At 50.0% G+C, this 15,845-nt stretch overlaps 1 protein-coding gene across 5 annotated transcripts in view; it reads left to right on the forward strand.

Moving 5' to 3' along the window:
- The window catches only part of cacna1c (calcium channel, voltage-dependent, L type, alpha 1C subunit), a 1,623,635-nt gene that overhangs the window by 763,432 nt on the left and 844,358 nt on the right, over positions 1 to 15,845 (forward strand). For all 5 annotated transcript variants that reach the window (XM_072484617.1, XM_072484613.1, XM_072484615.1 and 2 more), the window contains one exon: positions 5,684 to 5,774. In XM_072484617.1, the coding sequence (XP_072340718.1) occupies positions 5,684 to 5,774 (91 nt within the window). The remainder of the gene's footprint in view (positions 1 to 5,683; positions 5,775 to 15,845) is intronic.

Below are 15,845 nucleotides of genomic sequence, written 5' to 3' on the forward strand. Positions count from 1 at the left end.
ACCAGCACATCCCTGGACACTAAGGGGCAATGTTGGCAACCCAATCCACCTAATATTCACATCTTTGGACTGTGGGAGGATACCCACATAGATACGGGGAGAATGTGCGAATCATTTGGTTTAATTGCACTCATTAAAAAGATTTGAAACAAGTGGGTAGTGGCGGAGGGGTCGGTGTGGGAGCGGGTAGAGGCGGCATTGTGTAAGGGCACGAGTATGGAAGCTCTGTTAACGGCAACTCTGCCATTCTCGCCGGCTTGGTACTCCACAAGACCAGTAGTAGTGGCATCCCTGAGAGTGTGGGGGCAATGGAGGTGACATATGAGACTGGAGGGGTCATCGGTGTGGTCACCGATCTGTGACAATCACCGGTTCGCTCCAGGGGGGCTGGATGGGGGCTTGAGGAGGTGGCAATGGGCAAGAATTGAGAGATTGGGGATCTTTTCATTGAGGAGGTTTTCCCGAGCCTGGAGGAGCTAGAAGAGGAGTTTGAGTTTCCGGGTGGGAACGGATTCCGGTACCTGCAGGTACGGGAATTTGCCCGGAGGCAGGTTCCAAGCTTCCCTTGCCTCCCTCTAAGGGGACTACAGTATAAGTTGATGTCAAAAACAGGAATTGAGGAGGGGAGGGTCTCGGAAATATATAAGGAATTAATGGAATGGGAAGGGATCCCAATCGGGAAGGTAAAGAGGAAGTGGGAAGACGATTTGGGGGGAGTTGGAAGTTGGGCTATGGGAGAAGGCCCTGAAAAGAATCAATGCATCCTCGTTGTGTGCCAGGCTTATCCTGATCCAGTTCAAAGTGGTCCACAGGACTCGTATGACTGTGGCCCAGATGAGTCAGTTTTTTGAGGAGGTGGAGGACAGGTGTGGGAGGTGTGGGGGAGGTCTGCCGAATCATGTTCATATGTTTTGGGCGTGTCCGAAGCTGAGGGGATTTTGGCAGGGATTCGCACATGTCATGTCAGAGGTCCTGGAAGGGTGGGTGACTCCGAGTCCAGAGGTGGCAATATTTGGAATATCAGAAGATTCGGGAGCCCAAGAGGGGAAGAAAGGCTGATGTTTTGGCCTTTGCCTCCCTGGTGGCCCGGAGGCAGATTTTACTAGGATGGAGGGACTCGGAGCCTCCAAAGTTGGGGTGTGGGTCAGTGACATGGCAAAGTTTCTCAGGTTAGAGAAGATCAAGTTCGCCTTAAGGGGTTCAATACAGGGGTTCGCTCGGAGGTGGCAGCCATTCATCGACTTCTTTAAGGAAATCTGATCCTCAGCAGAAGGGGAGGGGAATAGGGTGGGGGTGAAAGGGGAGACATGGAAATGGATAATAAGGGCAGGGAATCTAATAAATGGGTAGCTCAAAGTTAGGGCGGGGGAAGTTGGGCATGTTACTGTGGGGTTTTTGCGTGTGTCGGACCGTTCTGTTATTTAGACTGTTAATATGGACTTCCGGTGGCAGCCATGGAGTAGGAGGTCACACATTTGGGAGCTCTCGCTTGTGACGAACTTTTGGACCCTTTCTCCCGTTTTTTGCAGAATTTTACTGGATAAATCGATAGTCACAGTGAGGAGATATCCCCACCAGTGTATGGAGCATTGGACTAGAAGTGGCCATGTAAGGAGACATAGTCAAGCAAGGAAGACGCGTGTAGAGCCGGCAACACAGGAAAATATGGCGGAGGTGCAGGATCCTGGGGTGGTAGCACAGTGGTCGACGGTAAAGCTGGTGAAGTTCTTTGAGGAGAGCTTCGCCAAGCTAAAGAAAGATACGCTGGACCCGATTAAGGCAGCGATTGATCGGGTGGAACAGGGTCTAGAAATGCACGGACAGGCGATTCAGAAGGTGGAGGAAGAGGTGTACGAGCACGAGGACTCTCTAGCCGCTTTGGAGGCCGAGGTGGGGCTGATGAAGGACCACCAGAAAAAGTTGCAGGAGAAGTTGGAGGACTTGGTGAACAGGTCCAGGAGACCGAACCTGAGGATTGTCGGCCTCCCTGAGGACAGTGAGGGATCAGACGCGAGGGCATATGTGGCAAATATGCTGGAAAAGGTGATGGGAGATGGGGCGTTTACGCAGCCCTTGGAAGTGGACAGAGCACATAGAGCTCTTGCAAGGAAGCCGCGAGCGAATGAACCGCCGAGGGCGATGGTGGTGCGAATGCACCGGTTCCTGGACAAGGAACAGATTTTGCGGTGGGCCAAGCAGGTACGGAGCTGCAAGCGGGAGAACTGTGAGTTGTGCATCCACCAGGACCTGAGTGCGAAACTGGCCAAAAGGCTAGCTGGATTTAATAGGGCAAAATCGGCCCTCTTCCAGAAGGAGGTGAAGTTCGGGATGTTGTATCCAGTGCGTCTTTGGGTCACGTTTGAGGGCCAGGAACTTTATTTTGAATCACCGGAAAAAGTGATGAACTTTATGAAGGACAAAAGGCTAGCAGGGGTTTAAGGTCACTGAATCTTGGGGGAGGACATTGCAGTGGCGATTTGGTCAAAATCACTTCTGTGCTGTTTTGAATATGCAGCGCTCTCTGTAACAAGGGGTTATTTTTATTTCTTCTCTTTTTGTTCTTTGGTTGCTTTTGTCCCTTCCTTTTTTCTTTGGTTTTCGTTGTGATAATATGTTTGAGCAGCTATTCAGAAATGTAAAGTTAACTCTGTTCCATTGGAACTTGGGTGGTGGGATTTTTTCTACTGTTTGTTTACTGGGACTGTGATGCTTTGAATATGTGTCCAAGTGGGGGGGAGGAGGGAGAACAATGGGGAGATAGGAGCCGGGATTTTCCGCCTGTGTGATTCTCCGTTATGCCAGCGCCCGGGGGTTTCCTGATGGCATGGGCTTGCCCCACAATGGGAAACCCCATTGACTGGCCGGCGTAATCGGAGAATCCCGCTGGACGGTCGGGGCAGAAATGTGGCGCGTCGGGGCGGAGAATCCCGCCCAGGATTTCTGGTGCCATGGGCACGAGCTACCAGGCTAGCTAGGTTAGTTAGCTCACGGAAGCGCAGTGGGGGGGCGAGCAGGTGATAAGTTTGATATGGGGGTTTGGGTTTCTGGTGCTGTTACTAGGGGGGAGGGAGGGGTGGGGGAGAGCAGCTCTGCTGACAGGGGAGGAACTGTTGCTACGGGCAAAAGGGAGGTCAAGGACGGCGGATGCCCGAGGGTGAGTGGGAATCTTGAGGGGATGCGGGTGGTACTCGGGAATGTATATGCACCAAACTGGGATGATGTAGAATTTATGAGGCGGGTGTTAGGTAAGATCCCGGACCTAGAGTCACATAATCTGATCATGGGGAGAGATTTCAGTACAGTCATTGATCCAGGATTAGACCGGTCAAAATCTAGGACAGGGAGGGTGTCAGCCGTAGCGAAGGAATTAATGTGGTTTATGGAGCAGATGGGGGGAGTAGACCCATGGAGGTTCTGACGGCCAAGACTGAAGGAGTTTTCTTTTTTCTCCCATGTGCACAAAGTATATCCTCGGATCAACTTTTCTAACCTGAGCAGGGCTATACTGCCGGGGGTGGTTGATACCGAGTACTTGGCAATCGCGGTGTCGGATCATGCCTCACATTGGATGGATCTGCGGGCTAGTATGGAGAGAGGGCAGCGCCCGTTATGGAGGTTGGATGTGGGACTATTAGCAGATGAGGGGGTGTGTGGGCAGGTGAGCAAGTCCATCCAGAACTATTTGGAAATAAATGATACGGGGGAAGTCTCGGCAGCAATGGTGTGGGAAGCTCTGAAGGCAGTGGTCAGAGGAGAGTTAATTTCGATACAGGCCCACTGGGAAAAAAGGTGGAACGAGCAGAAAGGGGTTGGTTCGTTGGGGAGATACACCAGGTGGATATGAGATATTCGGAAGCCCCGGATACAGGGCTACTGAAGGAGTGGCGGAGGCGACAGGTGGAGTTTGGGCTGTTATCTACAGGGAAGGCAGTGGAACAACTGAGGAAGGCAAGGGGAGCAGTATATGAGTATGTGGAAAAGGGCAGTAGATTGCTAGCACACCAGCTGAGGAAAAGGGAGGTGGCCAGGGAGATAGGGAGAGTAAAGAACAGAGGTGGGAATGTGGACCTGGACCCAGTGGGGGTGAATGTGGTGTTTAAGGACTTTTATAGCAAGTTATATGAATTGGAACCCCCGGCTGGGGTGGAGGGGATGAGGCAGTTCTTGGGTCAGCTGAGGTTCCCGAGGGTGGAAGAAGAACTGGTGGAAGGGCTGGGAGCCCCAATTGTAATTGAGGAAATAATGGAGGGGGTGGAGGTCATGCAGTCGAGCAAGGCCCCGGGGCCGGACGGCTACCCGGTGTAATTCTACAAGAAGTTCTCACTGCTGGTGAGGACATTTAATGAGGCAAGGGAGAGGGGAGTCCTTCCCCCAACAATGTTGCAGGCCTCGATCTCATTGATTCTGAAGCGGGTGAAGGACCCTGAGCAATGAGGGTCATACTGGCCGATCTATCTCCCTATTGAATGTTGTCATGTGAGAGTACCTTTATGAAATGGGTGTTTATAAATGGGTGTGTATATAAATATCTGTAGTGAGACTACCGTTAAGAAATGGGTGTTTATTACTGCAGTGATGTCAGAGTGGGTGGAGCTGAGCTGTCTGTCAGCATTTTACTTGCGTTTTAGGCTGTTTGCTCCAGGGTGTGTTTTAGTTTCGTTTCCAGAGCTGGATAGCTGCAGTCACAGCCAGAAGGGGTATTAGTCTCTCTCTCTGTAATCTAAAAACTGTAAATCGATCCTTTGGTGATTTAAAACTAATAACTGCTCTCAGTAGTGACTTTAACCTGATGTGCTTCTGTTAAAAAAAATGTTTAAAGTCTTATGGATGTTAAAAGGACAGCTTAAGGATTACTTAGTGTATTATTTGTGGGTTGTATTTGAATTAATGGTTGTTAAGATGTTCACTGTATGTTTTAAAAGTTAACTTGAGTTCATAGAATAAACATTGTTTTGCTTTAAAAAATACTTTTCCATTTCTGCTGTACCACACCTGTAGAGTGGGCCGTGTGCTCCCCATACCACAATCTATTAAAATTGACCATTTTTTAGTTACAGTTTAATCAACTGAATCCAGAATTTTTTGACTCCCAATTCCAACTTATTATTTATTGTTTTTCATTGAAATTTGAAAGTCTGAAGGTTGATGGTTTACTATACTTATAATAATGTTAGCAAAGAAAATATAGGCTAAAATACAATGTTAACAGCAATAATGGGCAATTGTTTAACAAACTCACATGGCATGTCCCAATTGGTTATTTAATACAGGGGTTAACCCACTAAAAATATCTCAACTTACCAGTGTGATCATTTTTTTGCAATTATTGTCATGTTATTTATAAACCTGCTGAGCTCTTCAATTAGATTTCTGCCAGTAAATTTGTCAACTGACTTCATTTACATTTTTAGCTTGCCAAGATTGGTGAAATAATTGTTTCACTTCAAAGTAATATTTATTTGTCTGAAATAAAATTGCTTGGCACATCGGATTATTTTGATGATTATCTGTTTTATGATCTGTAATTGGGCATTCAATAATTTAAATGCAAATGCCGCTCAGCATTTGGTTACACATCAATGGATGTATTGATTTTGATTAGTTTTCAGATGAATTAACACATGTGCATTAATCTTATTGTATTTCTTGTTTTCATTCCTTTTTCATGTATTGATTTCTGTAGTGAGCATGCCCACTAGTGAAACTGAATCTGTGAACCATGAGAATGTGGCTGGTACAGAATTAGAAGATTTGACCTGCTGTGCTCGAGTTGGGTAAGTCTTTTTTTTATTCTTTCGGAACTGGGTGTTGCTGTTTAGGCCAGCATTTACTGCCCACCACTAATTGCTCCTGAGAAGGTGGTAGTGAGCTGCCTTGTTCCATTTTTTTCATTTCATTTCCTGCACTCCATGTGGTGTAGGTACACCCACAGTGCTGTTAGGAAGGGAGTGCCAGGATTTTGAGCCAACAACAATGAAGGACCGATAATCTAGTTTCAAGGCAGGATGGCATGTGTCTTGGGGGAACTTGCAGATGGTGGTGTTCCCATGCATCTGCTGCTCTTGTCCTTCTTGGTGGTAGAGGCCGCAACTATGGAAGACGAATTGCATCTTGTGAATGGTACACACAGCTACCACTATGTGTCGATGGTGGAGGGAGTGAATGTTTGAATTTTATTGAGGTGAATATCTGTCTGACAAAGGAAGAAGCTGGAGCCAGTCTGGCTTCAAAAGAGGTTTATTCACAAAACTCAGTATAACTTAAGTGCTGACAACATTTCCCTTCCACATAGCTCCCCCACTCAGGTGGAAACCACTTCTTGTATATGTGCCCCAACTTTTTCCCAATTAGTATCAGCTGCTCTTAATCACATCTAGAGCATGCACTCAATTGCCACAGCATTTGCAATACTTAACAAATTCCCTTCTTTCTTAACAGAAAATAACAACAAATACATATTTACAGACAAGATTTTTAAAATATTTTAAATATTCAGGAATATTAATTACTCCATCCCTTGGAGACCTATTTAAGCTCACCTTTGACCATTCGTTGGAACGTATGAAGCACATTGGTCTAACTTTAGCTTTCTTTAGATGGTCGTATAAATTCTACAAAGTTGAATATTTTGCCAAAATTTCTATGCTCATTTCAGTGCATTCCATTGTTTGTCCCCAAGTGTTATTTGTTGCAGTCGACAAATTAATTTATTCCTTTATTTGAAATAAGAAAACACCCAGAATTCGTGGAGTTTTTCTACAAAGACCCCAAGCATTTAGGTTATTTGGAAGTACCAGATTTTCAGTTTTATTATTGGTTTGCTCATATCCATAATATTTCTTTCTGGCTCCATTCCGACCTGGCTAGTTTAGCGTGGAGGCAATTTCAGCCTTCTGTCAATCCACATCTCTGTCTGCTCTGTTGTGCTCCTCCATTCTTTTTTAATCAGTAACCTTTCTTCAAACCCTGTCATTAGCCACTAAAAATTTGGATCATGTTCAGAACATACTTTTGCTGGTCTATTGATGCAAAGCATTTATTTCCACCTTCATTAGGAGATTCTGCCTTTAAGGTCTGGCACACGAGAGGCACCAAAACCCTTGTTAACTTGTATATTGATACGATTTTTTGCTTCTTTTGACTCTCTCTCGGAAGAATGATCTGACCAGCACATACTTCTTTCACGACATACAAATCAGAGATTTTGCACGTGACCGCTTTGCATCCGGCATGGACCGGGTTGCGCCGGGTAAATAGTGGGAAAGGGCAAAATCAAAATTTGTGCTGGGCACGAACCATTTTGCAATTCACCCGGCCCGCTCCAGATGGCGAGTTCCAGATCTCGCCCAAAACAGCCTAGAATATCATTCACCTTAATTTGCATGGATTTCAATCTCACGAACAATTTTAAAAAAAACTTTAAGTACCCAATTCTTTTTTTTTTCCAATTAAGGGACAATTTAGCATGCCCAATCCACCTACCCTCCACATCTTTAGGTGGTGGGGGTGTGACCCACGCAGCCACGGGGAAAATATGCAAACTCCACATGAGCAGTGACCCAGGCCTGGAATCGAACCAAGGTCCGCGGCACCGTGAGGCAACAATGCTGACCACTGCACCATCGTGTTGTCCCACCATTAACAAAATTGAAGTCGACTGCATATGCCTCCTGGGAATTACCCGACTCCCCAGCAGGAAATCACATGCGCGTTGTTTAGTACTCCTTTTCTAAAACGGGATGCTGGCACAATGGCTACTGAGGGGAATGAGGAGGTGAGTAGCCTTTTCCATTTTCTGGCAGGCAGCTCAAGGGCACCGGAGCTACAGCTCCAGTGCTCGGGGGGAGGGGGAGGGGTTGGGGGGGGGGGGATATACAACCCCTCAGGAGGTTTTAGCTTGGTCGAGGGGTCTAAAGCATTGCGTTCCAGGTCAGGGCTTGGTCAGCGTGGGGGAGCTAAAGTGTTCCAGGTCAGGGGTCCCCCCTGGGCCAGGGACGGGGCAGGGCGGGTCTGTGGTGAGGGGGTTTGCGTCTGCGATGCTTTCAAGCCATCTTTAAATATTATGGAGACCCATAACAGGGCCAACCCCGCAGCTGCAGCCTGCCTGCCCTACCAAACTCTTCCAGGACAGAGCCATGCTGAACCTTCTCTCCAGAAAGTCAATTTTACTTCCTTTGACTGTGGGCAGTGTGGTTGTCACCACTAACTGTATTAGATGTAGTACGGTAAGACTCATATACTAGAGGTACATGGGTAAATCCCTGCCCAGTAGGCGGCGTATAAATGTGTGTGCTCGCTGGTGCTGCTCCAATTCTGGTAGCAGCTACAATAGGCACAACATCTTTGCTCAATAAAGCCTCGATTATTCACTACTCTTGCCTTTGTAGTAATTGATAGTGCATCAATTTGTTGAGCAAAGATTTTTAAAATGATGGAACTTCGCATCAAGCCTGATCACCTGCAGCTGAGCCCTCAAGCAGCCAATGCTACGTCTGCTTTTGACCACTGGCTAGCCTGCTTCGAAAGCTATCTCCGAACATCTGCTCGGACGCACAGAAGCTCCAGGTTTTGTGTTCATGGGTAGCCTCTGAAGCAATGGAGCTCCTGAAGGGACATTACATTCGGCCAGTCAAAGAACTATATGCCAGGCACCTCCTGTCCACGAGACAGCAAATCCCCGGTGAGTCCCTAGACGATTTCTGGCGTGCCCTGCACATCCTGGAGAGGAACTGTGACTGCCAGGCAGTTTCCGCAGTCCAGCATACAGAACTTTTAATCTGAGACCCCTTTGTTAACGGCATGGGGTCTGCGAACGTCTGCCAGGGCCTATTGGAAGGGGGTACGCTTGATCTTGTGGGAACCAGGCAGCTCGCAGATTCGTTAACAGTGGCCTCCCGTAACGTCCAGTCATACGCCCCCGACCGCACGGCACCCTCATGGGCATCGTGGGCCGCACCAGCTACCGGCTCCAGCCCACCGCAAGCCTGCGCCGCTCGGCAGCCAGCCAATCCCGGGGGGCCCAAATGCTATTTCTGTGGGCAGAACAAACACGCCCTGTGCTGAGCGCAACTTGCAACGGATGCGGAAAGAAGGGACACTTTGCTGATGTGTGCCAGGCCCTGTCGGTTGCCACTGTTTCTTGGCCCAGCGTTCCTACACCCCCCAAGTGTGACCCAGGGGGGCTGCCATTTTCCTCCTTGCAAGCCACGTGTGTCCCGTGGGCACTGCCATCTTCTCCACAGGCCACGTGCGGCCCGTGGGCGCTTCCATCTTTAATGCTGCCCGCCATGTGTGCCCCATTTTGGACGGCGCCTCAGGACCCCTGCTCGTCGGGAAGCTCGTCTGGCCGCTCATCGCCTGCCACCACCGCTGACCAGCCCGGGGCCTCCCAGCATCGGCCACAGCTTGCATTCATCACCCTGGACCAGTCCCGGCCCCACAACCTCGCAACCGTGACGACAACGGTGAAAATCGATGGGCACAAGATGTCCTGCCTTTTTAACTTCGGGACCTTCATCCACCCCACGACGGTAAGACGCTGCTCCCTCGCGGTACACCCTGTTACCCAGAAAATCTCCCTGGCCTCCGGATCCCATTCCGTGGAAATCCGGGGGTACTGCATCGCGACCCTCACCGTCCAAGACGTAGAGTTCAGCAACTTCCGGCTCTATGTCCTCCCCCACCTCTGCGCTTCCTTGTTACTCGGCCTGGACTTCCAGTGCCACCTCCAAAGCTTAACTTTAAAATTCGGTGGACCCCTACGCCCCCTCACCGTATGCGGCCTCACGACTCTTAAGGTTGATCCACCTTCCTTGTTTGCGAACCTCACCCTGGATTGCAAACCCGTCGCCACCAGGAGCAGACGGTACAGTGCCCAGGACAGGACCTTCATCAGGTCGGAGGTCCAACGGCTTCTGCAGGAAGGCATCATTGAGACCAGCAACAGCCCCTGGAGATCCCAAGTGGCAGTAGTAAAGACTGGGGAGAAGCACAGGATGGCCATTGACTACAGTCAGACCATTAATCGGTACACGCAGCTCGACGCGTACCCCCTCCCACGCATATCTGACATGGTCAATCAGATTGCACGGTATCGGGTCTTTTCCACAGTGGACCTGAAGTACGCCTAACACCAGCTCCCCATCTGCCCGGAGGACCGCCAATACACTGCGTTCAAAGCAGATGGCTGCCTCTATCACTTCCTTAGGGTTCCCTTCGGCGTCACTAATGGGGTCTCGGTCTTCCAACGTGAGATGGACCGAATGGTTGACCGGTACCGACTGCAGGCCACCTTCCCGTACCTGGACAACGTCACCATCTGCGCCCACGATCAGCAGGACCACGACGTTAACCTCCTAAAATTTCTCCACACCGCCAAACTACTTAGTCTCACGTACAATAAGGAGAAATGCGTGTTCCGCACCAAATGCTGAGCCATCCTTGGCTATGCCGTGGAAAACGGAGTTCTAGGGCCTGACCCCGACGTATGCGCCCCCTCATGGGACTCCCACTCCCCCACTGCCCCAAGGTCCTGAAACGATGCATGAGGTTCTTCTCCTATTACGCCCAGTGGGTCCCTAACTATGCGGACAAGGCTCTCCCACTCGTTCAGTCCACAGTTTTTCCCACTGACGGCTGAGGCCCGCCAGGCCTTCAACCGCATCAAGGCAGACATCGCCAAGGCCACAATGCACGCGGTCGATGAGTCCCTCCCCTTTCAGGTCGAGAGCGATGCATCGGACGTAGCTCTGGCCGCCACCCTCAACCAGGCAGGCAGGCCCGTGGCCTTCTTTTCCCGCACCCTCCATGCCTCTGAAATCCGGCACTCCTCTGTCGAAAAGGAGGCCCAAGCCATTGTGGAAGCTGTGCGGCATTGGATGCATTACCTGGCCGGCAGCAGATTCACCCTCCTCACTGACTAATGGTCGGTTGCCTTCATGTTCAATTATACACAGCGTGGCAAGATCAAAAACGATAAGATCTTGAGGTGGAGGATCGAGCTCTCCACCTACAATTATGAGATTTTGTATCGTCCCGGGAAGCTCAACGAGCCCCCCGATGCCCTATCCCGCGGTACATGTGCCAGTGCACAAGTGGGCCGATTCCGGGCTCTCCACGGTGGCTTCTGCCACCCGGGGGCCACCCGGTTCTTCCATTTTATCAAGGCCAGCAACCTGCCCTACTCCATTGAGGAGGTCAGGGCCATCACCAGAGACTGCCAGGTCTGCGCGGAGTGCAAGCCGCACTTCTACCGGCCAGATCGAGCGCACCTGGTGAAGGATTCCAGCCTCTTTGAGCGCCTCAGCATGGACTTCAAAGGGCCCCTCCCCTCCACCGACCGCAACACGTACTTTCTGAATGTGGTCGATGAGTACTCCCGGTTTCCTTTTGCTATCCCATGCCCCGATATGACTTCTGCCACGGTCATTAAAGCACTCCACAGTATCTTTGCCCTGTTCGGTTTCCCCACTTACGTCCACAGCGATCGGGGATCCTCCTTTACGAGTGATGAGCTGCGTCAGTTCCTGCTCAGCAAGGGCATTGCCTCGAGCAGGACGACCAGCTACAACCCCTGGGAAACGGGCAGGTGGAGGGGGAGAACAGGACAGTCTGGATGGCCGTCCTGCTGGCCCTACGGTCTAAAAATCTCCCGGTCTCCCGCTGGCAGGATGCCCTCCCCGACGCGCTCCACTCCATCCGATCGCGCCTCTGCACCGCGTCTAACGAAACCCACCATGAACGTTGCCTTCCCCAGGAAGTCCACCTCCGGGGTCTCGCTCCCAACATGGCTGACAGTTCCTGGACCCGTCCTCCTTCGCAAGCACGTGCAGACGCATAAGTCAGACCCTTTGGTCGAAAGAGTCCACATCCTGCACATGAACCCGCAGTACGCCCGCATCACCACCAGGACTAAGGCGATCACAGCGGAGGATCTAGGCCCACGACAGACTGAACTTGTAAAATGTTTCCACCACCCCGCCGGACTCTTTTTTTAACAGGGGGTGAATGTGGTAGTCACCACTAACTGTATTAGATGTAGTACGGTAAGACTCATATACCAGAGGTTCATGGGTAAATCCCTGCATGCTGGCTCCGCCCAGCAGGCGGCGTATAAATGTGTGTACTCGCCGGTGCTGCTCCCATTCTGGTAGCAGCTACAGGAGGCACAACATCTTTGCTCAATAAAGCCTTGATTATTCACTACTCTCGTATTTGTAGTAATTGATAGTGCATCAGACAGTCTCCAGCTTCACAGCTGAAGGCTATTTCAAATGAGGAATAGCCTTGTTAGTTGAGAGCACATCAGACTCCTCAACTCTTAAGTGCCTGCTCGAAGGCACAGGTGCATGTCTCAGAGGATGATTAGTGCACTGCATGTCCAGCAACCTTTGTTGCCTGAACAGCATGTCTGTACTTTAGGAGCGTCAGCAACATAGAAGCAGCAGCCAACAATCAAGTAGTAAAGAGTAGGGCTTCAATGAGGATCCTCTCGTGGCCAAAGAGTAAGTGCCTGGATGAGTAGAAGGTAGCTGAGCACAGCCTCTCTAATGTTGCTGGCAGAAGTCTGGTCTGGGGGCTCTTAATCTGGCTGGAGGCGAGTGTGCAGAGCCACGGTTGACAATTGTAAAGGTGGGGAAGGGTTGGGGATTTGAGGGTCACAGGATGGAATTGTCAGTTTCTCACCTCCAATTCCTACCAGATGAAACTACCTTTGCTGGTGTGGACCCCATGGAGGCTGCCCTAGCTGTGCTTGTGTCAGTCGAAGTGGGACGAAGAAGGCAGCAGCAACAGTGTAGGCTGGAGGCGGCAGCCCATGTGCAGGGTACGGCCACATACCCTGAAGACTCGGCCGCCCATCAGGTTGAGGAGGGAGTCGGAAGGGGACGCCAGTGATGGCCCGATGTGTACAGGCAATGTTGGTCATTCCATGATGGACACCATATGCTGCAGAAGACTCCATCTCTGTAGAGAGACTGTGCGGCACCTGTGCTACTTCCTTGCACCCTGTGGACGAGGAGGACACTCACTCCTGGTGGCCATGAGGATCACCACAGCCCTCAACTTCAAGGCCATAGGGTTATTCCAGGGCTTGAGCTAGGGACCTGTGTGGCATATCCCTAACTGCCGCCCACAACTGCATCTAGGAGATTACAGATGCGCTGTGTGCCTGGGCATCAGACTATATCACCGTCGACCTGGACCAATCCTACTTGAGACTGAGGTGGAGACCCGATACAATGAGGCCCAGGTTGTCACTCATGCTGGCTTTGAGCGGTGCATCGGGCTGCTGAAAATGTGGTTCCGATGCCTTGACCGCTCTGGCGGTGCCCTACAGTAAACAACTCAGAGGGTCTCCCACTTTGTGGTGGTCTGATGTGCCCTCCACAATCTGGCACAGCAGCAGGGTGACATGCTGGACGAGGAGGATGAGGAGACAGAGGGATATGCGACCTTGTCTGAGGAGGAAAAGGAAGGGGACCAGGGGAGGCTGGAGTTCGAGAAAAAGTTGAAGGCTGGAGGACAGGCTGTGTCAAGGATCCAACCAGTGAGGCCCTCATCGTCTCAAGGTTCTCCTAGGATGTGGTTGTGTCCATCAGCGCAATATCCCCCCCATCCTCCCATTTCCTTCCCCCTTCCCATTTCCCCTGTACCCCTTAGCACCACCCCCTCCATGACCACACTGTTCCCCCTCCAAAGGTCTGTGTAACATCAGTTCAGGAAGATGGGCCTGTGTTGACACTGTCAGCTGGTCACAAAACAAGGCAGGAGAGTGATGATCCCCGCTGTGAGGAAAGCTCTGGTTCTCCTCAGTTTCTGCAAAAGTCTGACTCCTGGTTTTCTGCTAACAGTGCACTCACACCCATCCTCTGAATGGGGTCTGCACTTTTTAATAGTGAACATTATCTTCATGTAGAATTCGCCTACTAACCTTGATAAAAATAATGCTGTGTCAACTGTCTCAACAAGTGAAAGAGTTTCAGCCGTCAAAGTACCTTTTTCTATTCTCCTTATTTTATTTGCTTCCCAAGACAAGGTACAACATTTCCCACTTTCTCTACAAGAAATATTTAAAACTAACTGCACTCGAAAACCCATCACAAAGCTTTGCATGGGAGACATCGCTACAAATAATTAAGATCATATTCCTGTGATCGCCCAAAGAAGAAAATTTCAGCACACATTTTCCCTTCCTGATTTTTTTTGTTTGTTTGCCTGTTGAATGTCCTTGACTTTAGAGACATTAAGGGTGAATAAAGCCATAGGACTGCCGATTAACATTAAATGAAAGACTAAAACATTTATTAAATATGAAAAGATTAATATAATGTAAATTCCTTCACCCCACCTATATATTCACAGTTGTACACAGATTTTAAGATGGGGAGATGCCAGCGTTGGACTGGGGTGAGCACAGGAGGAAGCCTTACAACACCAGGTTAAGTCCAACAGGTTTTTTTTCGAATCACTAGCTTTCGGAGCACTGCTCCTTCCTCAGGTGAATGAAGAGGTAGGTTCCAGAAACATATATTTAGACAAAGTCAAAAATGCAAGACGATACTTTGAATGCGAGCCTTTGCAGGTAATTAAGGCTTTATAGGTCCAGATGGAGCAGGTTAAAGAGGTGTGAATTGTCTCAAGCCAGGACAGTTGGTAGGATTTTGCAAGCCCAGGCCAGATGGAGGAGGGTGAATGTAATGCGACATGAATCCAAGGTCCCGGGGCAGCACGGTGGCGCAGTGGGTTAGTCCTGTGCCTCACGGCGCCGTGGTCTCAGGTTCGATCCCGGCTCTAGGTCATTGTCCGTGTGGAGTTTGCACATTCTCTCCATGTTTGCGTGGGTTTCGCCCCCACAACCCAAAGATGTGCAGCGTAGGTGGATTGACCATGCTAAATCGCCCCTTAATTGGAAAAAATTAATTGGGTACTCTAAATTTTTTTTTTTTCACAATACATCCAAGGTCCCGGTTGAGGCTGCACTCATGTGTGCTGAACTTGGCTATAAGTTTCTGCTTGGCGATTCTGCGTTGTTGCACGTCCTGAAGGCCGCCTTGGAGAACGCTTACCCGAAGATCAGAGACTGAATGCCCTTGACTACTGAAGTGTTCCCCGACTGTAAGGGAACATCTCTGCCTGGCAATTGTTGCGCGATGTCCGTTCACCCGTTGTCGCAGTGTGTGCATAGTCCCGCCAATCTACCACGCATTGGGACATCGTTTCCTGCAGCATATGAGGTAGACAACGTTGGGTTAGGGTTAGGGTTAGGGTTAGAGTATGTACCACGTATCTAGTGGGTGGTGTTCTCACGTGTAATGGTGGTACGCATGTCGATGATCTGGCACGTCTTCCAGCAATTGCCATAGCAGGGTTGTGTGGTGTCGTAGTCACTGTTCTGAAGGTTGGGTAGTTTGCTGCAAACAATGGTTTGTTTGAGGTTGCGTGGTTGTTTGAAAGCAAGTAGTGAGGGTGTGGGGATGACCTTGGCAAGATGTTCGTCTTCATCGATGACGTGTTGAAGGCTGTGAAGAAGATGTCGTAATTTGTCCGCTCTGGGGAAGTATTAGACGACGAAGCGTACTCTGTCGTTTGTGTCCCGTGTTTGTTGTCTGAGGAGGTCAGTGCGGTATTTTGTGCTATGGTGCGTTGGAACCGTCGATCGATGAGTCGAGCGCCATATCCCGTTCGTAGGAGGGCATCTTTCAGCGTCTGTAGATATCTGTTACGCTCCTCCTCGTCTGAGAAGATCCTGTGTATACACCACCAAAATGGACCCCATCAGTCTCGCGGCAGACATGGAGGAATTCATCAGGCGAATGAGGCTCCAGGAGCTCTTCCACAGACCACAA

This window comes from Scyliorhinus torazame, chromosome 19, assembly GCF_047496885.1.
Source record: "Scyliorhinus torazame isolate Kashiwa2021f chromosome 19, sScyTor2.1, whole genome shotgun sequence".
NCBI lineage: Eukaryota > Metazoa > Chordata > Chondrichthyes > Carcharhiniformes > Scyliorhinidae > Scyliorhinus > Scyliorhinus torazame.